At 41.6% G+C, this 25,096-nt stretch overlaps 1 protein-coding gene across 1 annotated transcript; it reads right to left on the bottom strand.

Moving 5' to 3' along the window:
- Positions 1-14,062: 14,062 nt before the first annotated feature.
- Positions 14,063-15,652, bottom strand: LOC138845959 (olfactory receptor 1468-like). Its single transcript, XM_070060040.2, has 2 exons — positions 15,636-15,652; positions 14,063-15,008 (listed from the first exon to the last, which is right to left on the bottom strand). The coding sequence occupies exons 1-2, from the start codon at positions 15,650-15,652 to the stop codon at positions 14,063-14,065; spliced, it is 963 nt and encodes a 320-aa protein (XP_069916141.2).
- Between the last annotated feature and the right edge of the window lie 9,444 nt (positions 15,653-25,096).

Genomic DNA, 25,096 nt, shown 5'->3' with positions numbered 1-25,096 from the left:
TTCAATGAACACTTACTATTTTTCAGTTTGCTTGTTCCTAGTTGGCATTGAAGCTGAACATATTTTCCTGTCATTTATTCTTTATGAGTTCTCTGCTAGTATTCTTTTTATACTTTCTGTTCTATTTGTTTTATTCTTTTTTAAAAAATTTTGTTTATTTACTTATTTATTTGACAAGTAGAGTTACAGACAGTGAAAGAGAGAGAGACAGAGAGAAAGGTCTTCATTCCATTGGTTCACTCCCCAAATGGCCGCTACGGATGGCGCCACACCTATCCGAAGCCAGGAGCCTCCTCCTGGTCTCCCATGCAGGTGCAGGGGCCCAAGCACTTGGGCCATCCTCCACTGCCCTCCCAGGCCACAGCAGAGAGCTGGACTGGAAGAGGAGCAACCAGGACTAGAACCCAGCGCCCACATGGGATGCTGGCACCGCAGGCAGAGGTTTAACCAAGTGAGCCAAGGCGCCAGCCCCTGTTTTATAATCTTAGTATTTCATCTTTAAACATTTTTGATTAACATATAATATAGGTACTTTTTAAAAGATTTATTTATTTATTTGAAAGAGTTACACAGAGAGAGGAGAGGCAGAGAGAGAGAGAGAGAGAGAGAGAGAGAGAGGTCTTCCATATGCTGGTTCACTCCTCAGTTGGCCGCAGCAGCCGGAACTGTACCAAGCTGAAGCCAGGAGCCAGGAGCCAGGAGCTTCTTCTGGGTCACCCATGCAGGTACAGGGGCCCAAGCACTTGGGCCATCCTCCAATGCTTTTCCAGGTGCATCAGCAGGGAGCTGGATGAGAAGTGGAGCAGCCAGGACTTGAACTGGTGCTCATATAGGATGCTGGTACTATAGGTGGTAGCTTTACCCACTAAACCATAGCATTGGCCCCTGTGTGTACATTTTTATGGGATATAATCCAATCTCTCAACACACACACACACACACACACACACACACATATATATAGCATAGGACCCATTATTATGAATTATAATCACCCCACTGTATTATAGAACTCTAGAGTTTATTCTGTCTGTATTTTGGTGGGGGCCTTTAATATGTTCTGAATTTTAATCTTGTGTCTGTTAGACTATACTCTGTTATGTCTCTTTCAGATTCATTTATGTTATCTTTTGTCCCAGATAAGTTTCAAATATGTCAGACTTTTTAAACATAGTTCCTGAGTTTTGTGTGATATATGAGGGGGCTTCAAAAAGCTCATTGAAAATTTGTATCATATTTTAATCCCATTTTCCATGAAACTTTTGAAGCCTACTCATAAATTATTTTATATTATTTTTATATTTGTAGTTTCTGTTTAGCTTTTGAAGCTATTAAAGTTACTGGGGCTGGCGCTGTGGTGCAGCAGGTTAAAACCCTGGCCTGAAGTGCCGGCATCTCATATGGGTGCCGATTCTAGTCCTGGATGCTCCTCTTCCTATCCAGCTCTCTGCTGTGGCTGGGAAAGCAGAAGATGGCCCAAGTCCTTGGGCCCCTGCATCCGCGTGGGAGACCCGAAGCTCCTGGCTCCTGGCTTCGGATTGGCACAGCTCTGGCTGTTGAGGCCGTCTAGGGAGTGAATCAGTGGATGGAAGACCTCTCTCTCTGTCTCTACCTCTCTCTGTAACTCTTTCAAATAAATGAAATAAATCTTTATAAAAAGTTATGTTTACATGTAGTGTAAGGAATTCATTTACTATTTTTCCACGTCCAATTTTTCTCAGTGTCATTTTTGAGTAGTATATTCTTTCCTCCATTGATTGAAATGCTGTATTCATCATAAAATAGATCCTCACAGACACAGGACTATTTCTTTACATTTTTCTCGCTGTATTTGATTTTTGTCAGTTCCTGAATAAATTATACTATTTCAACTATATATTGATTTTTTTCAAATACATATTGATATTTTACAGACCAAGAATAAACTTTCAGGTTCTATTTTTCAAATAATTCTTAGAAATTTTACCCATTTTTCTTTTAACTTAAGAATCAGCTTGTCAGTTTGCACAGAAACAGTTCCATAGGGAATTGGACTCGGGTTTCATTGGATATATTTGATGTGAATTGATGTTAAAATATTACAGCTTCAAGGATTTCCGGCAAGATGGCGGAATAGGAAGGGAGCACACTGATAGTCTGGGGAGAGATAGTTTAATAAAAGTGGAGATACTGCAGGTTCAAGGAAGAGTAGGGGAGGAAACAGCAGAAGAAACTCTTCCGGAACGCGTGACTCACAGCGGACCTGCGTGGAGAGCGTGGGAGCCCACAGTTCGGGACATCAGCGGCAGACTCAACACACCAGCGCTGGAACGCGAGGTGAGCCGAACCTCAATAGCCCGAGACACCGGCAGGCAAGCGGAGAGAGGAGACTAGAGGGAACGACCCCCGGGGGGGAAGTTCACAAGGCTAACTGGAAGAGAGAGAGAGAGAGAGAAAAAAAAAAAGGGTGACTAGTACGGACACGGGTTTCTCTCTCTCCGCTCACCTCTCAAGGGCGAGCAAGACAAAGAGCAGGCGCCATCTTGGACATACGTCATAAGCAGAGCGACCTCAGGTCTGCACCGGCCCTGAGCCTAGCAGAAAAACCTGACTCTGGGCGGGGCGAATTAACAGGAGATTAGGACCTAGTAAATTTGTGGTGCTACTGAACTGAGACTGTGAAAAAAGAGACGGTGGGGGAGAGAACTCACGGAATTCACGTGAGCACTCTCCAGAGACGCTACAATTCCGTAACTTTGGCAACCCAGTGGGAGGCTGAAGGAGAATTTGAGCCCACTCTGAGGGCCGAACAGATTCCCTGTGGGGATCTTGGGAAAGAGCTTCCGATCTCTGGCTCCTGTGGGTATATCATTTGCCTGCTAACTACCTCCAACTTCGTTCAGCTGTGCGGAATTACTTCCCTTTTGAATCAAAAAAAAAAAAAAAAAAAAAAAAAAAAAGAAAGAGAGAGAGATTTACCAAGCCTAACCTGGGAGTGTCACCTTTGGCACACCAAACAGAGCTCTCAGGCCACACCCATCTCAAGCCCTAAGGCTCCATCAAAAACAGATAGTCCACTTAATCTAGAGTCATAGTATAACAAGAAAAAGCACCACAGTGAAGAAACCAAATATCTCCAATATGCCAAATAACAAACGCAAAAACCGAGGTAATAAAAACAAGGAAGTCACCATGACGCCCTCAAATGAAAAAGACACCCCAATTCAAGATTATGAAGATGATGACATAGAAGAAGTCTAGTATCTGCTAACACTAACCGATAGAATAAATAAAGGGGAGAGTGATCCAACATGGGAAGTGAGATACTCAGCAGACTCATAGAATGGCGGATGTCCTAAATAGCACTCTGGCCTCAGAATCAGCCCTAAAGGCACTCGGATCTGGCTGAAAAGCCCATGAGAGTATTTCAGGCATGGAAAGCCAAGACACTCTGGCAAAAAGATCTCTGTGAGTGAGATCCCAGTGGAAAGAACAGGTCTTCAAAGAGGGAGGTGCCTTTCTCTGAAGGGAGGAGAGAACCTCCACTTTGACTATGACCTTGTCTAAACAAGATAAGAGTCGGAGAACTCAGAGGGCTTCCATAGCCTTGGAAACTCATGACTGGTGCATAGGGAGATTACTGATGCCATAGACAGGAGTGTCAATTGGTAAAGTCAACAACAGGAGTCACTGTGCACTTACTCCTCATGTAGGATCTCTGTCCTTAATGTGCTGTACACTGAGGCTTAATGCTATAACGAGTACTCAAACAGTATATTTCACTTTGTGTTTCTATGGGGGTGCAAACGATTGAAATCTTTACTTAATGTACACTAAACTGATCCTCTGTAAAAAAAAAAAAAAAAAGAAATTATCAATTCCCAACTTGACTCTCACTGGGATTAAACATGACAATAGGTCTGATCTGATTTCATCATCATTTAAAAAAAATCATCTATTATTTTTCACTTTATGTTTCTGTGTGGGAACAAACTGTTGAAATCCTTACTTAAGGTATACTAAGCTGATCTTCTGTATATTAAGATAATCGAAAATGAATCTTGATGTGAATGGAAGGGGAGAGGGAGTGGGAAAGGGGAGGGTTGTGGGTGGGAGGGACGGTATGGGGGGGAAAGCCATTGTAACCCATGAGTCGTACTTTGGAAATTTATATTCATTTAATAAAAGATAAAAAAAAAAGAAGAAATGCAAGAAGCAGATCTCAAAAAATTGATAAGAACATTAAGAAGTTCTCAAAAACAAATTCTGGAACTACACAAATCCTTAATGGACAAGATAGAAAATCTCTCTCGTGAAAATGAAATATTAAGGAGGAATCAAAATGAAACGAAACAACTAGTACAACAGGAAACTGTGATAGTGACTGAAGTGAAGAATTCAATAGATCAAATGAAAAACACAATAGAGAGCCTTACAAACAGAATGGGTGAAGCAGAAGAGAGAATATCGGACTTAGAAGACAGAGAACAGGAAAGGATACAGTCAGACCAAAGAAAAGAAGAGGAAATTAGAAATCTAAAACATATTGTCGGGAATCTTCAGGATACTATTAAAAAAACCAACATTCGGGTTCTAGGAGTTCCTGAAGGCATGGAGAGGGAGAAAGGATTAGAAGGCCTTTTTAGTGAAGTATTAGCAGAAAATTTCCCAGGTTTGGAGAAGGACAGAGAAATCCTAGTACAGGAAGCCCACAGAACCCCTAATAAACACGACCAAAAGAGATCCTCACCACGACACGTTGTAATTAAACTCTCCACAGTGAAACATAAAGAAAAGATCCTAAAATGTGCAAGAGAGAAACGTCAGATTACTCTCAGAGGATCTCCAATCAGACTCACAGCTGACTTCTCATCAGAAACTCTACAAGCTAGGAGGGAATGGCGAGATATAGCCCAGGTACTAAGAGAGAACAACTGCCAGCCCAGAATATTATATCCTGCAAAGCTATCATTTGTGAAGTCCAGCCCTGCAAAAGATGCTTAAAGATGTGTTACACACAGAAACACAGAAACACGGTCATCAATATGAAAGAAGGTAAAGGAAGGAAACCAAGGAAGGAAACCTCACAGCAAAAGATCACAGGGAATTCAAAGCATATATTAGAACTTATCTTTGGCAAATGGCAGGGCAAAGTTACCACTTATCATTAGTCACTTTGAACGTGAATGGCCTGAACTGTCCAGTTAAAAGACACCGATTGGCTGATTGGGTTAAGGAACAAAACCCATCTATTTGCTGCTTACAAGAAACACATCTTTCCAACAATTTTAGTATATGTGCTGCCGAAGCGAGCACGAAACACATCTTTCCAACAAAGATCCATACAGACTGAAAGTGAAAGGCTGGAAAAAGATATACCATGCCAACAGAAATGAAAAAAGAGCGAGCGTAGCCATCTTAATATCGGACAACATAAACTTTACCACAAAAACTGTTAAGAGAGACAAAGAGGGACACTATATCATGATTAAGGGATCAATTCAACAGGAAGATATAACAATTATCAATGTATATGCACCTAACTACAGGGCACCAGTTTATCTAAAAGATTTATTAACGGACTTAAAGGGAGACTTAGACCCCAATACAGTAGTACTGGGGGACTTCAATACTCCACTCTCAGAAATAGACAGATCATCCGGTCAGAAGATCAACAAGGATACAGTAGATTTAAATGACACTATAGCCCAAATGGATCTAACAGATATATACAGAACTTTCAATCCTACAGCTAAAGATTTTACATTCTTCTCAGCAGTACATGGAAGCTTCTCTAGGATTGACCACATACTAGGCCATAAAGCAAGTCTCAGCAAATTCAAAAGAATTAGAATCATACCATGCAGCTTCTCAGACCATAAAGGAATGAAGTTGGAAATTAGCAACTCAGGAATCCCTAGAGCATACGCAAACACATGGAGATTGAACAACATGCTCCTGAATGAACAATGGGTCATAGAAGAAATCAAAAGAGAAATCAAAAACTTTCTGGAAGTAAATGAGGATAACAGCACAACATACCAAAACTTATGGGACGCAGCAAAAGCAGTGTTAAGAGGAAAGTTTATATCAATAGGTGCCTACATCAAGAAATTGGAAAGACACCAAATAGATGAGCTTTCAATTCACCTCAAGGATCTAGAAAACCTACAGCAAATCAGACCCAAATCTAGTAGGAGAAGAGAAATAATTAAAATCAGAGAAGAAATCAACAGGATTGAATCAAGAAAAACATTACAAAAAATCAGCCAAACGAGGAGCTGGTTTTTTGAAAAAATAAACAAAATTGACACCCCATTGGCCCAACTAACTAAAAAAAGAAGAGAAAAGACCCAAATCAATAAAATCAGAGATGAAAAAGGAAATGTAACAACAGACACCACAGAAATAAAAAGAATCATCAGAAATTACTACAAGGACTTGTATGCCAGCAAACAGGGAAACCTATCAGAAATGGATAGATTCCTGGACACATGCAACCTGCCTAAATTGAACCAGGAAGACATCGAAAACCTAAACAGACCCATAACTGAGACAGAAATTGAAACAGTAATAAAGGCCCTCCCAACAAAGAAAAGCCCAGGACCAGATGGATTCACTGCTGAATTCTACCAGACGTTTAAAGAAGAACTAACTCCAATTCTTCTCAAACTATTCAGAACAATCGAAGAAGAGGGAGTCCTCCCAAATTCTTTCTATGAAGCCAGCATCACCTTAATTCCTAAGCCAGAGAAAGATGCAGCATTGAAAGAGAATTACAGACCAATATCCCTGATGAACATAGATGCAAAAATCCTCAATAAAATTCTCGCCAATAGAATGCAACAACACATCAGAAAGATCATCCACCCAGACCAAGTGGGATTTATCCCTGGTATGCAGGGATGGTTTAATGTGCGCAAGACAATCAATGTGATACACCACATTAACAGACTGCGGAAGAAAAACCATATGATTATCTCAATAGATGCCGAGAAAGCATTTGATAAAATACAACACCCGTTCATGATGAAAACACTAAGCAAACTGGGTTTGGAAGGAACATTCCTCAATACAATCAAAGCAATCTATGAAAAACCCACAGCCAACATCCTATTGAATGGGGAAAAGTTGGAAGCATTTCCACTGAGATCTGGAACCAGACAGGGATGCCCACTCTCACCACTGCTATTCAATATAGTTCTGGAGGTTCTAGCCAGAGCGATTAGGCAAGAAAAAGAAATTAAAGGGATACAAATTGGGAAGGAAGAACTCAAACTATTCCTCTTTGCAGATGACATGATTCTGTATTTAGGGGACCCAAAGAACTCTACTAAGAGACTATTGGAACTCATAGAAGAGTTTGGCAAAGTAGCAGGGTATAAAATCAATGCACAAAAATCAACAGCCTTTGTATACACAGACAATGCCATGGCTGAGGAAGAACTTCTAAGATCAATCCCATTCACAATAGCTACAAAAACAATCAAATACCTTGGAATAAACTTAACCAAAGACGTTAAAGATCTCTACGATGAAAATTACAAAACCTTAAAGAAAGAAATAGAAGAGGATACCAAGAAATGGAAAAATCTTCCATGCTCATGGATTGGAAGAATCAATATCATCAAAATGTCCATTCTCCCAAAAGCAATTTACAGATTCAATGCAATACCAATCAAGATACCGAAGACCTTCTTCTCAGATCTGGAAAAAATGGTGCTGAAATTTATATGGAGGCACAAGAGACCTCGAATAGCTAAAGCAATCTTGTACAACAAAAACAAAGCCGGAGGCATCACAATACCAGATTTCAGGACATACTACAGGGCAGTTGTAATTAAAACAGCATGGTACTGGTACAGAAACAGATGGATAGACCAATGGAACAGAATTGAAACACCAGAAATCAACCCAAACATCTACAGCCAACTTATATTTGATCAAGGATCTAAAACCAATTCCTGGAGCAAGGACAGTCTATTCAATAAATGGTGCTGGGAAAATTGGATTTCCACGTGCAGAATCATGAAGCAAGACCCCTACCTTACACCTTACACAAAAATCCACTCAACATGGATTAAAGACCTAAATCTACGACCTGACACCATCAAGTTACTAGAGAACATTGGAGAAACCCTTCAAGATATTGGCACAGGCAAAGAATTTCTGGAAAAGACCCAGGAGGCACAGGCAGTCAAAGCCAAAATCAACTATTGGGATTGCATCAAATTGAGAAGTTTCTGTACTGCAAAAGAAACAGTCAGGAGAGTGAAAAGACAACCGACAGAATGGGAAAAAATATTTGCAAACTATGCAACAGATAAAAGGTTAATAACCAGAATCTACAAAGAGATCAAGAAACTCCACAAAAACAAAACCAACAACCCACTTAAGAGATGGGCCAAGGACCTCAATAGACATTTTTCAAAAGAGGAAATCCAAATGGCCAACAGGCACATGAAAAAATGTTCAAGGTCATTAGCAATCAGGGAAATGTAAATCAAAACCACAATGAGGTTTCACCTCACCCGTGTTAGAATGGCTCACATGCAGAAATCTACCAACCACAGATGCTGGCGAGGATGTGGGGAAAAAGGGACACTAACCCACTGTTGGTGGGAATGCAAACTGGTCAAGCCACTATGGAAGTCAGTCTGGAGATTCCTCAGAAACCTGAAGATAACCCTACCGTTCGACCCAGCCATCCCACTCCTTGGAATTTACCCAAAGGAATTTAAATTGGCAAACAAAAAAGAGGTCTGCACCCTAATGTTTATTGCAGCTCAATTCACAATAGCTAAGACCTGGAACCAACCTAAATGCCCATCAACGATAGACTGGATAAAGAAATTATGGGATATGTACTCTTTAGAATACTATACCGCAGTAAGAAACAACGAAATCCAGTCATTTGCAACAAAATGGAGGAATCTGGAACACATCATGCTGAGTGAAATAAGCCAGTCCCAAAGGGACAAATACCATATGTTCTCCCTGATCGGTGATGACTGACTGAACACCAAGAGGGAAACCTGTTGGAGTGAGGTGGACACTATGGGAAACGGTGGCTTGATCAGCATAGCCCTGACTGTTAATGAACAACTTAATACATTATCCCTCTTAGTAGTTTTTTTATCTGTTCTACTTAATATGACTGGTTTAGATCTGTAATTGATGCACAGTTATTCTTAAGTGTTGAAAATTAACTGAAATGTGATCCCTGTTGAACATGGTGGTGGGAATGGGAGAGGGAAGAGATGTATAATTTGGGACATGCTCAGGCTGACTTGCCCCAAGTGGTGGAGTTGGAAGCATACCAGGGGATTCCAATTCAATCCCATCGAGGTGGCATGTACCAATGCCATCTCACTGTTCCAGGTGATCAGTTTCAGTTCACAGTTGGTCATGGTGGAGGGACTGGGAGTCAAAGGGAGCACATAGACAAGTCTAGCACCTGCTAACGCTAACTGATGGAGTAAATAAAGGGGAGAGTGATCCAACATGGGAAGTGAGATACTCAGCAGACTCATAGAATGGCAGATGTCCTAAATAGCACTCTGGCCTCAGAATCAGCCCTAAAGGCACTCAGAGCTGGCTGAAAAGCCCATGAGAGTATTTCAGGCATGGAAAGCCAAGACACTCTGGCAAAAGATCTCTGCGAGTGAGATCCCAGTGGAAAGAACAGGTCATCAAAGAAGGAGGTACCTTTCTCTGAAGGGAGGAGAGAACCTCCACTTTGACTATGACCTTGTCTAAACAAGATAAGAGTCGGAGAACTCAGAGGGCTTCCATAGCCTTGGAAACTCATGACTGGAGCATAGGGAGATTACTGATGCCATAGACAGGAGTGTCAATTGGTAAAGTCAACAACAGGAGTCACTGTGCACTTACTCCTCATGTAGGATCTCTATCCTTAATGTGCTGTATATTGAGATTTAATGCTATAATGAGTACTCAAACAATATATTTCACTTTGTGTTTCTATGGGGGTGCAAACTGTTGAAATCCTTACTTAATGCATACTAAACTGATCCTCTGTAAAAAAAAAAAAAAAAAGAAAGAAATTATCAATTCCCAACTTGACTCTCACTGGGATTAAACATGACAATAGGTCTGATCTGATTTCATCATCATTTAAAAAAATCATCTATTATTTTTCACTTTATGTTTCTGTGTGGGAGCAAACTGTTGAAATCCATACTTAATGTATACTAAGCTGATCTTCTGTATATTAAGATAATCGAAAATGAATCTTGATGTGAATGGAAGGGGAGAGGGAGTGGGAAAGGGGAGGGTTGTGGGTGGGAGGGATGGTATGGGGGGGAAGCCATTGTAATCCATAAGTCGTACTTTGGAAATTTATATGTATTAAATAAAAGTTTAAAAAAAAATTACAGCTTCAAAATCATCAAATTATATAATTTTAAACTGATTTTACTATGTCAAGGCTAATCTTCAAAAAATCTGTTTAAAAGGAGGCACCCTGGCTGGCGCTGCGGCTCAATAGGCTAATCCTCCACCTGAGGCACCGGCACCCCGGGTTCTAGTCCCGGTCAGGGCACCGAATTCTGTCCCGGTTGCTCCTCTTCCAGTCCAGCTCTCTGCTATGGCCTGGGAGTGCAGTGGAGGATGGCCCAGGTCCTTGGGCCCTGCACTCACATGGGAGACCAGGAGAAGCACCTGGCTCCTGCCATCGGATCAGCGTGGTGCACCGGCTGCAGCGTGGCACCGGCCACAGCAGCTATTGGTGGTGGTGGGGCAGTGAACCAATGGAAAAGGAAGACCTTTCTCTCTGTCTCTCACTGTCTACTCTGCCTGTCAAAAAAAAAAAAAAAGGCACCCTTTCCATGGCCATTGTATATCTCCTTTCATTGTGGTATTCTTGTATGTATCTCAGTAAAGAATTTGTTGCGGTACAGAGGGAGGTAGAGACAGAGACAGAGAGAGGTCTTCCATCTGCTAGTTCACCCCCCCAAATGGCATGACTGGAGCTGAGCCAATCTGAAGCCAGGAGCCAGGAGCTTCTTCCAGGTCTCCCACATGGGTGCAGGGGCCCAAAGACTTGGACCATCCTCCACTGCTTTCTCAGACACATTAGTAGGGAGCTGGATTAGAAGTGGAGAAGCTGGGATCGAAAGCAGTGCCCATATGGGATGCCAGCACTGCAGACCAGGGCTTTAACCTGCTGCATCACAGCACTAACCCTTCTTGTATCTAATCTAATCTAATCAGATCTAATTGGCCTTGAGAACAGGCTCGTTTTTTCAGTGTTGAGGTTTGTTTCCATTGTATTTCTGGTATAGAGGAAACTAATTTAAAGGCTAATATTTTATCTTGTAACTGATAATTCTTTTGTATTGTGCCACTGAGATTTCAGAGTTTATTCATTATTTTTAAAAGATTTCTTTATTTATTTGAAAGTCAGAGTTACACACAGAGAGAAGAGAGGCAGAGAGAGAGAGAGGTCTTCCATCTGATGGTTCACTCCCCAGTTGGCTGCAACGGCCGGAGCTGCGCCTATCCAAAGCCAAGAGCCAGGAGCCTCCCCCGGTCTCCCACGTGGTTGCAGGGGAACAAAGACTTGGGCCATCTTTTACTGCTTTCCCAGGCCATAGCAGAGAGCTGGATCGGAAGTGGAGCAGCCAGGTCTTGAACTGGCGCTCATTTGGGATGCCAGCGCTTCAGGCCAGGGCGTTAACCCACTGTGCCACAGCGCCAGCCCCCAGAGTTTATCAATTATAAGAACTGACATTACCTTTTTTTTTTTGACAGGCAGAGTGGACAGTGAGAGAGAGACAGAGAGAAAGGTCTTCCTTTTTGCCGTTGGTTCACCCTCCAATGGCCGCTGCAGCTGGTGCACTGCGGCCGGCGCACCACGCTGATCCGATGGCAGGAGCCAGGAGCCAGGTGCTTTTCCTGGTCTCCCATGGGGTGTAGGGCCCAAGTACTTGGGCCATCCTCCACTGCACTCCCTGGCCTCAGCAGAGAGCTGGCCTGGAAGAGGAGCAACCAGGACAGAATCCAGCGCCCCGACCGAGACTAGAACCTGGTGTGCTGGCGCCGCAAGGCGGAGGATTAGCCTAGTGAGCTGCGGCACTGGCAACATTACCTTTTTTTTTTTTAATTTACTTATTTATTTGAGAGACAGAGTTACAGAGAGAGGGAGAGACAGACAGAGGGGTCTTTCATTCCCTGGTTCACTCCCCAAATGGCTGCAATGACCGGAGCTGAGCCAGTCTAAAGGCAGGAGCCAGGGACTTCTTCTGAGTCTCCCGCATGGATGCAGAGGCATAAGCACTTCTTTCCCAGGCCATAAGCAGAGAGCAGGATTAGAAGAGGAGCATCCAGGACAGGAACCAGTGCCTAAATGAGATGCCAGCACCGCAGGCAGGGATTTAACCTACTACACCGCGGTGCCGGCCCCAGAACTGATGTTACCTTAACAACCATATAGAAAGTACATTATTTCAAGAAATATGAAATCAAATGTAAAGAAGTGGTTGATCAAGGAAGCCTGTAGAAGGTGACATCAGAAATCAGGATGTAGGATTAAGGACACTTGACGGGACATAAAGAGCTGAATGTTGAGCATGATGTGATTGAACTGCCCGTGGAAACTCAAGTGGAGATATGCACTAGTCAGATGAAAATGGCAGTTGGGAGCTCAGGAGAAAGGTCTGGGCTTCAGATCAAGATGTGGAGGTCAGGAAAACATACAAGAGGATGAAGGTGATGGCTTTGGAGGCCCTCACTTGTGGGACAAAGGAAAAAAGTTAAGGTTGGAACTTTTGCCATACATGGAGCTGTTTGAAAAAAGAATGGTTGCCCATCTTCCTTCTGAACTGGAAAAGAATGAAAAGAAACTGGAGTCAGATAGTTTGTGATATTATATAGGCTCAGCAACTGACACACTGATTGGGCAGTCATTGAACTCCTCCATATTTTGCATATTTTACCTTGATAGTAGCTTCTGAATATCCTTGAAGTTGTCATGAGGGTGGAATAAAAACAGTTATTTTGTGAAAGTCAAAATATCAAATAGAAGAGAGACATCCTTAAAAAGTGAACTTATTTGTACCAGCTCTAGCTTTTTTCTCATTACTAGAGAAAATTTTAAATCTTCTTGTGCTGTTAGTTAATTCTAAATAAACCCAAACTACACCATTGTTGTAAAGGATTAGAAAAAATATATTGAACATCATGCCAGGCCAAGAAAGTCTTTGTAAATGTGAAAATAAATCTGGAGGGGTAGAGGGTACTTAAGTGATACAATGTTGTGAAATTTTCTTTTGGGGGGTATTTATAGGAGACATTTAGTGGTTGGTTGGGATAATTAACACACTTGATCTAATTTAGTACTGAGCAAAGAATATATGGAACTACTTAGAACTGCCACAAACAAAGAGGTGTTCTGGATAAAATAAGAAAAGTCCTATAACAATTTAAGAATGTAAGACATGCAGATGATTTAAAACAGTAATTCTTTTAAAAAAGAATTTATTTTATTTGAAAGGCAGAGCTAGAGAGAGAGAGAGAGAGAGAGAGAGGCAGGCAGGCAGGCAGGCAGGCAGGCAGAGAGATCTTCCATCCACTTGTTCACTCCCCAAATGGCTGAAACAGCCAGCACTGGGCCAGGCTGAAGCCAGGAGCCATGAGAAGCTTCTGGATGTCTCATGTGGATGCCCCCGTGGGCTCTGCATTTGGGCTCTTCTCCACTGCTTTCCCGGCACATTAGCCGGGAGCTGGATCAGAAGTGGAGCAACCAGGACTCAAGCTGGTGCCTGTATGGGATGCCAGCACTGCAGGTTGTTGGCTTAATCTGCTGTATCACAACCCAGAAAACCAGTAGTTTTTAAACTATGCTTTTCCAGATGAGGAAGATAAAGAGGAAGAGACAGCCAGGTCATGAAGATCCTCTCCCTTAGTTAAATTGCTCAGCTACATTTTCTTTCTTAATATTAAATGATTATGTGGTGTGCCATTTTGACAGAAATTCACATAAAGAGTCTGGAATAGTATTCCAATATTAGTATCTGTATATATGTATGAGATAAATTATGTAAAAATTTTAGTTCTGCCATCATAGGCAGAAGAGGATTTTCTTTTTACAAATGACTCTGCCCAGGGCTCCCTTCATGTCTCTGTTCCTCAGGCTGTAGATGAAGGGGTTCAACATGGGAGTCACCACAGTGTACATCATTGCCGTGACAGTCTCCTTCACAGTAGAATTATTGGCTGATGGGATTAGGTAGAGACCAATAATTGTGCCAAAGAACAGCGACACCACAGACAGGTGGGAGCCACAGGTGGAGAAGGCCTTACGGATGCCCCGCGCAGAAGGAACCTTGATGATAGACAACACAATCCTTGCATAGGATGTGATAATGAGTAGGAAGGGGATGACAATAACAAGTCCACCCATGACAAATATCACCAACTCATTGACATGGGTGTCAGAGCAGGCCAACTTCAGAAGAGCAGACATATCACAGAAAAAGTGGGGGATCCTGTTGTCTGCACAGAAAGACAGCCTGGCCATGAGCAGGGTGTGCAGCAGGGCATGGAACGTGGTCAGCACCCAGGACAGCGCCACCAGGCAGAAGCAGAGCTTGGGGCTCATGATGCTGGTGTAGTGCAGGGGGAAGCAGATGGCCACATAGCGGTCGTAGGCCATGACTACAAGGAGAAAGCTCTCCAGGTCTCCAAAAAACAGGTAGAAGTACATTTGGGCCAGGCATCCTGCATAAGGGATGGATGGGACTTGGCTCTGCATGATCTGCAGCAATTTGGGCATTGTGACAGAGGAGAAGCAGAGGTCAGAGAGGGACAAGTTGCTGAGAAACAAATACATGGGCGTGTGGAGATGAGAGTCCAGGTGAATGAGGACAATGATGAGGAGGTTCCCCAGCATGGTGGTCAGGTACATGGCCAGGAACAGGATGTAGAAGAGGGTTTTGTGCTGTGGCTGGATGGGCAGGCCTAGGAGGAGGAACTCTGAGACAGTGGTTTGGTTCTTTCCAGTCATGCTCTGTTTTGCTAGAGCCCTTAGGCAGAAGCAGTAGTGTCCATCAAAAGTTGAAGTTTGATTGATTGTTTCTATGGTACGCCGACTGTTAAGTGTTCTGAAAAAAATTATTTTTTTCACCATCATCACAATGAACATAATATCTACACTCCAATGTTTTATAATCAGATTATATCCTTATAGAGTTGTATCTATGAACTATGTGGAATCTGCAAATTGTCCAGCACATATTAAATATTAACTCCTAATAATAATCTTACATGTAAAAAAGAGGCTTGTAATTGTAAGTGACTTTCTTTACTTCTCATTAAAATTACAACATTCTATCTTTTCTAAAACATTCTTTTCTATTTTCTTCTGAGGCATGAAATACATTACTTTTATCTTCCTGGTTGGTTATCCTCAGTAACTTTAATTGGCTACTGTTCTGTCACTTTTTTTCTTTTTCTTAAAGATTTTATTTATTTATTGGAGAAGTAGAATTACAGAGAGAGGGAGAGACAGAGTTTAGGGGCTTCCATCCATGGTTCACTCCCAAATGGCCACAACAGCCAGAGCTGCGCCTGATCTGACGCCAGGATCCAGGATCCAGGAGCCTGTTCTGGGTCTCCCACATGGATGCAGGGACCCAAGCACTTGGGCCATCCCCTACTGCCTTCCCAGGTCATAGCAGAGAGCCAGATTGAAAGATGAGCAACTGGGACTAGAACTGGCGCCCACATGGGATACTGGTGCCGCAATCAGAATATTAACCCACTGTGCCACGGTGCCAGCCCCATGTCACTTTCTTACTTGTTAAAGTTCGTCAAGCCTTTTTTTCTTTTAATTGTATGAATACTCCCAAGAAAAATCCTTCTACTCAGTGTCTTAGATTACTATTTAAATATCAGGTGCAGACATCTTTCTGACACAGAGAACTCTATCCCATTATTTTCTATGGATGGCTCATGGGCACCATAAGCTCGAGATCCCAAATGAAACTCATGATCTCAACTTTTCCCTCTCCCAACCTCCTCCTCCACTCTCTCATATTTCAGTGAAAGGAATCTAGGATCAGAAATATGTGAGCTTTTTCTCGTTCATTCCTTCTCTCACCATCAGTTCCAATATAGCTGTCATAGATTTCATACTTCATCTCACTCTGATTCATTGACTCCTCAACCCAACACCACAATCTTAGACCAAACAGATCTTACCTTACTTGGACTATTAAAAAATCCTCTCTACTCTTCTCGTCTTCTGCCTTAATACCCTTCTCCTTAAAGATGCTTCATTCACATGTGGCATTCTAAGATAAAACATTTTTCCTATGGATTTTTAAATTTTTTATTTATTTTAATTTTAGAGGACTTTATTAATAGATTGTTAGGGCCACAGCAAATGCATGTAAATTACTACAACACAATTATCATCAATTCTAATGTTAATGTGTTATTAAAAAAAGAGGAATGATTCAATACAGTTCATACATACAATTCTAAGAATATAACATTTCTCTTCTGCCCTCTCTGTTTCTCTACCTTGCTATCTGTCTTTATTTTTTGAGATATTGTATTTTAAAATTACTTCATAGTCAAAGGCCTAATGATCCAGCGAATACAGTGAAAAGACCATAGCTCAGCAGGCATGTAGCAGTGGCTATAAATAAGAATCAAATGAAAAGATGACTATTTCCCCCATATCCAGTGAATTTTAAAATAATCACAGATCATTAAAACTATAGTAGCTTAACCAGTGGTTTCACAAAGATACAAAACAAAGTTTTGCAAAACTGTATTTGCAGCAATACTGATAAACAGGCATTTCTCTTTTTGGCTTATATTTTTTATTTTTTTTTTTAATTTTAGCTTCTACATAAAAGGGAGAACACGCAGTATTTTTGTGTGTGTGTCCAGCTTATTTCCCTCAACATAAATGAAAATCTTATCATCTCTCTCTCTCTCTCTTTTTTTTTTGGACAGGCAGAGTGGACAGTGAGAGACAGACAGACAGAGAGAAAGGTCTTCCTTTACCGTTGGTTCACCCTCCAAGGGCCACTGCGGCCTGTGCACTGCGCTGATCCGAAGCCAGGAGCCAGGTGCTTCTCCTGGTCTCCCATGCAGGTGCAGGGCCCAAGCACTTGGGCCATCCTCCACTGCCCTCCCGGGCCACAGCAGAGAGCTGGACTGGAAGAGGAACAACTGGGACTAGAATCCAGTGTGCCGTTGCCACAGGCGGAGGATTAGCCTATTGAGCCGCGGCACTGGCCCATCTATCTTTTTAAGATAATTTATTTTATTTGAAAGGCAGAGAGAGAGAGAGAGATCTTCCATCTGCTGGTTTACTCTCCAAATGGCTGCAATGACTGGGAGTGGGTCAACCAAAAGCTTGGGGCCTGGGACTACAGCTGGGTCTCCCACACGGGTGGCAGCGGCCCAAGTACTTGAATCATCATCTGCTGACTCCCAGGCACATTAGCAGGAAGCAGGATTGCAAATGAAGAAATAGAGTCTTGATCCAGCACTCAGATATGAGATGCCAGCATTGCAAGTGGCAGCTTAACCCTCTGCATCATGAAGTCAGCCCCAGGATCATCTCTCTTTTGATGAATGGTCTGAGAGATTCTCATTCCTCATAAAATAAAGGCAAAACTCCTTTCAAGGATACAAACATTGCTTCATAACCTCGCCCTTGCCTAGCTGCACACTCTCATCTTGCCCCACAATGACCCCTGCATCCCACCCTCCAGCAATGCTGGACTGAAACACCCTCGTCTTGTTGTCCCTCCTGCCTACCACTTCATTCCTTTTGCACCCTCCCTCACCTGCTCATCCTTCAGGTGTATTTCCTGTCCCTGCTCAACTAAACCTTTCTGTGTCTCCAGACTTGGTGAGGCCTGCTACTATGCTTCCATCCCATCCTGAACTCACCCTGCAGCGGTCAAGGCCCTTGATTACTCGTTTAGTCGACTTCCCTGATGACTGGGGCACGGCCAGCATTTGGTGCAGTGCCTGATGTTTCACAATGTCCATTCACTTTTCTTCAGGCTGAGATGTGGATTCCTTCAACTTTAAAGGAGCAAAACCCCATTATGTTAAAATAACTACATTTATTAAATCATCTCAAAATTAAAAATCTCTAGCCTTAACTATTTGGCATGAATTTTTGGCAATCTATCCAAGTTTAAGATACAATTTTGTATCACAAAATATTAGGGAACCTCAGATATACTATTTTTTTTTTACAGGCAGAGTGGACAGTGAGAGAGAGAGACAGAGAGAAAGGTCTTCCTTTGCCGTTGGTTCACCCTCCAATGGCTGCTGCGGCCAGCGCGCTGCGGCTGGCGCACCACACTGATCCAATGGCAGGAGCCAGGTACTTATCCTGGTCTCCCATGGGGTGCAGGGCCCAAGGACCTGGGCCATCCTCCACTGCACTCCCAGGCCATAGCAGAGAGCTGGCCTGGAAGAAGGGCAACCGGGACAGAATCTGGCGCCCTGACCGGGACTAGAACCCGGTGTGCCGGTGCCACAAGGCGGAGGATTAGCCTAGTGAGCCGTGGTGCTGGCCCAGATATACTATTTTTAACAATACAGTTGACCGAGTCCATACATCTTGATGCTGAAATGGACATGATGTCATGGACTTTGATGTAGAAAAAATAAATATGAGAATTTAATAAATTATGGGAGGAATTAAAGGAAGAAATATGGTTTCTATCCTGAATTGTTCACTTGAGATCTTCAGGGTTCCATATCCTATGTAATAATTTTACACGTCAATGTGGCTAGGTCTTGGTGGCTGGCACCGTGGCTCAATAGGCTAATCCTCCGCCTGTGGCACCGGCACACCGGGTTCTAGTCCTGGTTGGGGCACCGGATTCTGTCCCGGTTGCTCCTCTTCCAGTCCAGCTCTCTGCTGTGGCCCGGGAGTGCAGTGGAGGATGGCCCAAGTCCCTGGGCCCTGCACCCCATGGGAGACCAGGAGAAGCACCTGGCTCCTGGCTTTGGATCAGTGTGGTGCGCCGGCCACGGTGCACCAGCCGCGGCGGCCATTGGAGGGTGAACCAACGGCAAATGAAGACCTTTCTCTCTGTCTGTCTCTCACTGTCCATTCTGCCTGTCAAAAAAAAATAATGTGGCTAGGTCTTGGTAACAAGTTTTTTCTAAAATACTTGATGTAGGTATTGTGAAGATATTTTGTAAAGTGCTTAACATTGAAATAATTAGATTGTGAGTAAAGTGGATTATTTTCCACAATGTGCTGAGCATAATGGAATCAATAGATTTTAAGAGAAAAGTCTGATGTCCCCTGAAGAAGACAGTTTCTGTCTCCAGAGTGCTTTGAACTCAAGGCTAAAACATCAGGTCTCCCCAGGGTCTTCACTTGCCAACCTACCCTAATGATATCAGATTTATCAGCTCCTATAATCATGTGAAATAGTTCCTTAAAATTAATCATGTGTGTGCATGTGTATATGAGTGTACTTGAAAAAGTTCATGGAGATATGGAACTAACAGCATGAATTAATTCTGGTGTAAAACCTTTTGGAATACATGCCCATTTTCATAATATACATGTTTATGTATTAAAATTTTTTACACCAAAATAAAATCATTTTTCTGTTTTCCTACAACTTTTTGAGTGTACATGCACACACTGTTACTTCTGCTATATTTTCTGGGGATCACTAACACATTCCATTTTTTCTCAAAGCTGATTAGGAAAGCAGAGGAGAAGCATCCATCCACATGTGTGGGAAGAGCCTTTTTTTTAAAGATTTATTTCATTCAAAGTGGGACAGTCAGGAAAGAACAGGTGTTCATTTTGGTGTTCAGTTTGCTCAGCTGCTCCACGTTGAAGCCAGCTCCTTGCTAATGTGTCTGGGAACAGTGGAAGATGGCCCAAGTTCTTGGACCCCTGCACCCATGTGGGAAACCTGGATCAAGCTTCTTGCTCCTGACTTCAGTTTGGCTGAGCCCTGGCCATTGCAGCTATTTGGGGAATGAGCCAGCAGATGGAAGATCTCTCTCTGTCTCTGTGTCTCTTCTATCTCTGCAAATATCTTTCAATTAAATAAATCAATATGTTTAAAAGAGACTGCTTTACAGAGTTATTATGTTGAAATGATATGCTCACTGAAAATACATTGTACAGTAAGTGAGAATAATGGCGACTATCATTTAAAAAATTGTACTAGGAGAAGATTACTTAAAGTATTTCTACAGTGTGGCACAGTTGTAGGAGGCAGAGAGATGGAGAAGAGGAACGTTATCACAGCTGAAAAGTGATTCATACAACCTGGAAACTAAGGAGGGACACTGAGGCACTGCCAGCTCATTCACCATCCTGTCCAACTTACCCAGGGTTCTAAAGGTGGCTCAGGGCTGGGGGCTCAGGGCTGGGGCTCCAGATCTGCTTCCCTTTGCTCACGACAGGCATCAGAGGGGACAGCCTTTGCTCTCATGATCAGTGTCTGCGTTGCTGCTTCTTACATACTTGTTCTCCCCATCCCTGGGCCTAAAGGGCCCTGCGTCCCAGAGGAGGCCACATCCTGGAGTAACTCATTAGGGACAAAGTAATTGCCCAGGACCTCACCAGGACAGGACTCTCCAGAGTCCCACAGCAGTGAGCACAGTCCTGGGTCATACCCGACTACACCTTGGGGAAAGGTGGGGATGGAGAGAAGTTTGTGATGGGTGCTTAACCAGCCTGTTAAGAGAATGTAACATAAAAGGTAGACCATAGCCATGTAAGAATTTAGGCTTTGTCCTATGGACATGAAGAAGCCATGAGTGATCAGTGAGTGGAGTACCATCAGGAAAGACACATCCATGCTTGGAAAGATGTCCAAATGTCAGGCTCTCTCACTATAACCCACTTCTCTGTAGGCAGTCCCCAGCAGAGAGAAAAACTGATAACAAGAGTCCGCTCCTGAATCAATCATACATAGAAATCCAGGCAGGACAGGAACAAGAGAAATGATGAATCTCCCAGATTCTGCACATTCTGCCTCAGGCCGTGATTAAAAGAGAAACCCAGGTTCTCATTCTGTTAACTGCCTTTCATATCCTTAGCTCTCTAGGGAAACCTCAGAAGTATCGTCCACTGCCGTCATCCATTCTGCTCTCCCTACATGTCCTGTTACCTCCTAATGTCAATTGCTTCGTGTGCCTGCAACTGATCATGAAGTCATGTGTGGCAATTATAATTCCAGTACCCATTTCTTGTTCATCTTTCCATTAACCATGATTGGCTGGTGAGGATCTTTACATAATGGCTCATAGGAAATTCTAATTCCCAGAGAATGTGCATCTTCACTGGTCTTGCCTTTACTGGATTCTTGTAGGTTTCATTAATGGAAATGGAACTACTGAGTGACATCCAAAGAATTCCCCCGAATTTCAGGCATGGTTCTTCCTGCTGCCCTTGTGTGCCCATGTGTGCTTTACTTTCTCTTGGTGGTCAATATCCTTTACCCGAGGCGGAATTACCACCCCTCCACCAGCGTGTGTGTGTGTTACCTAAGAATCTAAAGGACTTGGGGCAGGTTCAACTTCCAGTTGAACGAAACTGTCTTTTAACCCTTGGCAGAAAATGCACACGTCTTGAGGACCACACATTTCCAGTTCACCGTTTGAGGTTCTTTCAGGTACCTTTTACTGTAGCCAAAGCTGCAGAAACCAGTTCTGTGCCGATTTCGACTGGCTTTGGTAGATACAACTCAACAACTCCCCACTTCCATCATTCTCCATGTGCTCCTTGCATCTTCTCTGGGATTGGGGAAGCTTTTAGCACTCCTCCAAATGTTCAGATCTAGGATGCATTTGAGCTAATTGTTGAGTGTGTGGTGTAGAGCGAAGTTTGCTTTTTTTGCATATGGAAATTCAATCTTTTCATTTGTTCCACTGAATTTTCATTGTATCTTTGGAAGGTGCAAACCAATGGAAGATGCACGAGTGGGTCAGTTTCTTGTATCTCCATGCTCTTCTGCACACTCCATACTGATGTATATTTCTATCTTTTTTAAATAACACATTTTTCTGCTTATTGTAGCTTCATGATAAGTCTGGAAACCAGGTATTATGAGTCCTGTTACTTGGTTTTTCTCTTCTGAAGTGAATTGTGGTTTTTAGTTTCTTGCCTGTGGAACATAATTATCAATTTGTGGACCAAAACATCTGTTGGAATTTTGATTGGAATTGTGTTGACTATCTAGATCAGTTTAGAAAATCAAGATCTTAACAGTAAGTCTTTCAGTCATTGAACATGGTATGTTTATTATACAAGAGTAATATTTGATTACTTTTACCAGTGTTTTCATCATATAGATCTTGCCTAGATCTTTAATATTTAAAAATTTATTTTGCTTTATTATTAAATGAGAAATAGTCATTGTTTATAGGTACAATGTGCTGTTTTGATATATATATATGTATATATATATACATTATGAAATTATTAAAGCAAAAATTCTACCTGGTTTTAAAAAGATCTATTTTATGTATTTGAAAGGCAAAGTTATAGAGAGAGAGGGAGAGAGATCTTCCATCTGCTGGTTCATGCCTGAAATGGCTGCAATGGTTGGGTTGGGCCAGGCCTGGAACTCCAGTTGGGTTTCCCACACGGGTGGAAGGGACCCATCTTCCACTGCTTTCCCAGGTGCTTATGCAGGGAGCGATGTAAGAAGCGGAGTACCTGGGACTTGAACTGGTACTCACATGGGATGCTGGTATCACAAGTGCAGCTTAACCCACTGCACTACAATACTGGCTCTAATACTTACCTTTTTTGTCATGGAAACATTCTCTAAGTACTTCTGAAGTTTGCATAACTTTATTCTTAACTAACGTTATCAGTGTTTTTTAAAAAGATTTATTTTATTCATTTGAAAGGCAGAGGTATATTATAAAGAAGGCTAGACAGAGAGAGAGAGGTCTTCATCTGCTAGTTCACTCTCAAATGGCCACAGTGTCTAGGGTTGGGCCAGGGTGAAGCCAGGAACCAATAATTTCTTCTGAGTCTCCCACATGGGTGCAGGGGCCCAGGCACTTGGGGCATCCTCTGCTGCTTTCCCAGGCACATTAGCAGGGAGCTGATCAGAAATGGAGCAGCTGGGACTCAAAACCAGCACCCAAATAGGATGAGGCATGGCAGGCCCTTACTTTAACCTGCTGAACCACAGCACTGACCTCTATTGGGTTATTATTAACATTGTTACTAGCCTTGTTGTACAATAGGCTTCAAATGCTTATTCCTCCAACCTAAATAAAACTTTGTACCCTTTCTCCAACAGCTTCTATTCCTTCCCTAGCTCTGATAACCACTACTCTACTTTACATCTCTATAAACTTGATATTTTTGGATTCTCCATGTAAATGAAGTTATGCAGGTCAGTATACAAGGAGACTTCAAAAGGTTCATGGAAAATTAGCATTATATTTTAACTCCATTTTTCATGAACTTTTACCTCTTGTTTGCCTTTTTATGCCTAGATTATTTCACTTAGCATGATGTCCTCTAGTTTCATTCGTAGGGTAGCAAGTGACAGGATTTCATCCTTTATATTAATAGTATTCTATTATATATATTATATACATATTATATATATTATATATAGTTATATATGAATAGTATTCTATTGTTTGTATGTACCACATTTTCTTTATCCATTCATGAATTAACAGACATTTAGGTTGTGTCAATTTCTTGGCTATTATGAATAGTGTGGCAAAAGGCATAGGAGTGTTTCACTTGGATATATTTTCACTGGTAAGGTTACTATACATATGGCCACTCTTTTTATTTATCTATACTTTTTTTCTGTACTGGTTATGTTAATTCACATTCCTACCTACAGTGTGTAAGAGTTCCATTTTTTTCTACATTCTCATAAACACTTGTTATTTTTTTTTTTTTGATAATAGCCAGTCTAACTGGAGTGAGGCCATATCTTATTGTAGTTTTAACGTGTGTTTCCTTGATGATTAGTGATAGCATTTTTTCATGTACTTGTTGGCTATTTGTATTTGTTCCTTTGACAAATGTTTGTTTAGATCTAGTATCCAGATTTAGTTGGATTATCATATTCTTTTTGGCTGTTGGGTTTTTTGAGTTATATATATATATGTGTGTGTATATATATATATATTCTGGATATTGCCCTTTTTCAGACATGGTTTGTAAATATTTCCTCTTATTCTTTAGATTGTTCACTCTGTTAATTGTTTAAGTCTTTAATTTTTGTATAAGAGTCCAATTCTGTTTTATTTACATGTGAATCTCCAGTGTTCTAACACCATTTATTGAAGATATTGTCCTTTTCCCATTGTGTAGTTTTGGCACCTTTACTAAAAATCCATTGACTATAATGTGTGGGTTCATTTCTGGCTTCTTTGTTTTGCCATTGGGCAATGTGTATGTGTTTTATGACAATATCTTGCTGATTCATTACTATATAATTGCAACATGTTTTGAAATCAGATAGTATGATGTTTTCAGCTTTGTTCTTCTTGCACAAGGTTGTCTTATCTATTAAGGGTCTTTTCTTCAGTAGTTTCATATTGATTTCAGGATTTTTTCTTTTGGAAAATGACATTGAATTTTGCTAGAGATTATATTGTATCTGTAGGTTGATCTGTATAGTGTGGACATTAAACAAGTAACTCCAATTCCTAAATATGGAATATCTTTCCATTTATTTTTATCTTCAACATATTTCATTAATGTTTTAAATCTTTGATGTAAAGATATTTGCTTCTTTGGTTAAATTAATTTCTGAATATCTTTTGTAGCTAATGTAAGTGAAATTTTTAAACATTTTGTTTTCAGATAGTTCATTGTTACAGTATACAAATATGACTGGTTTCTGTATGTTAATGTATCCTACTATATCAAATTAATTTATTAGCTTTAACAGCTTTTTGATGGAGTCTTTAGGATTTCTGTGTACAAAATCAGTTAAGCAAACACAGACATTGCACCTTTTCTTTTCTAATTCAGATATCTTTCAATTCTTTCATTTCCTAATTGTTCTGCGTGGGTTTTTCAGTACTGTTGAAAAGCTCTAGTTGTCATGAGAGTAGAATAAAAACACAGACATGAATTTCT

This window comes from Oryctolagus cuniculus, chromosome 17 (genome assembly GCF_051225735.1).
Source record: "Oryctolagus cuniculus isolate XC-2025 breed Fujian yellow rabbit chromosome 17, ASM5122573v1, whole genome shotgun sequence".
NCBI lineage: Eukaryota > Metazoa > Chordata > Mammalia > Lagomorpha > Leporidae > Oryctolagus > Oryctolagus cuniculus.
This window is presented reverse-complemented; position numbering and strand designations above follow the sequence as displayed.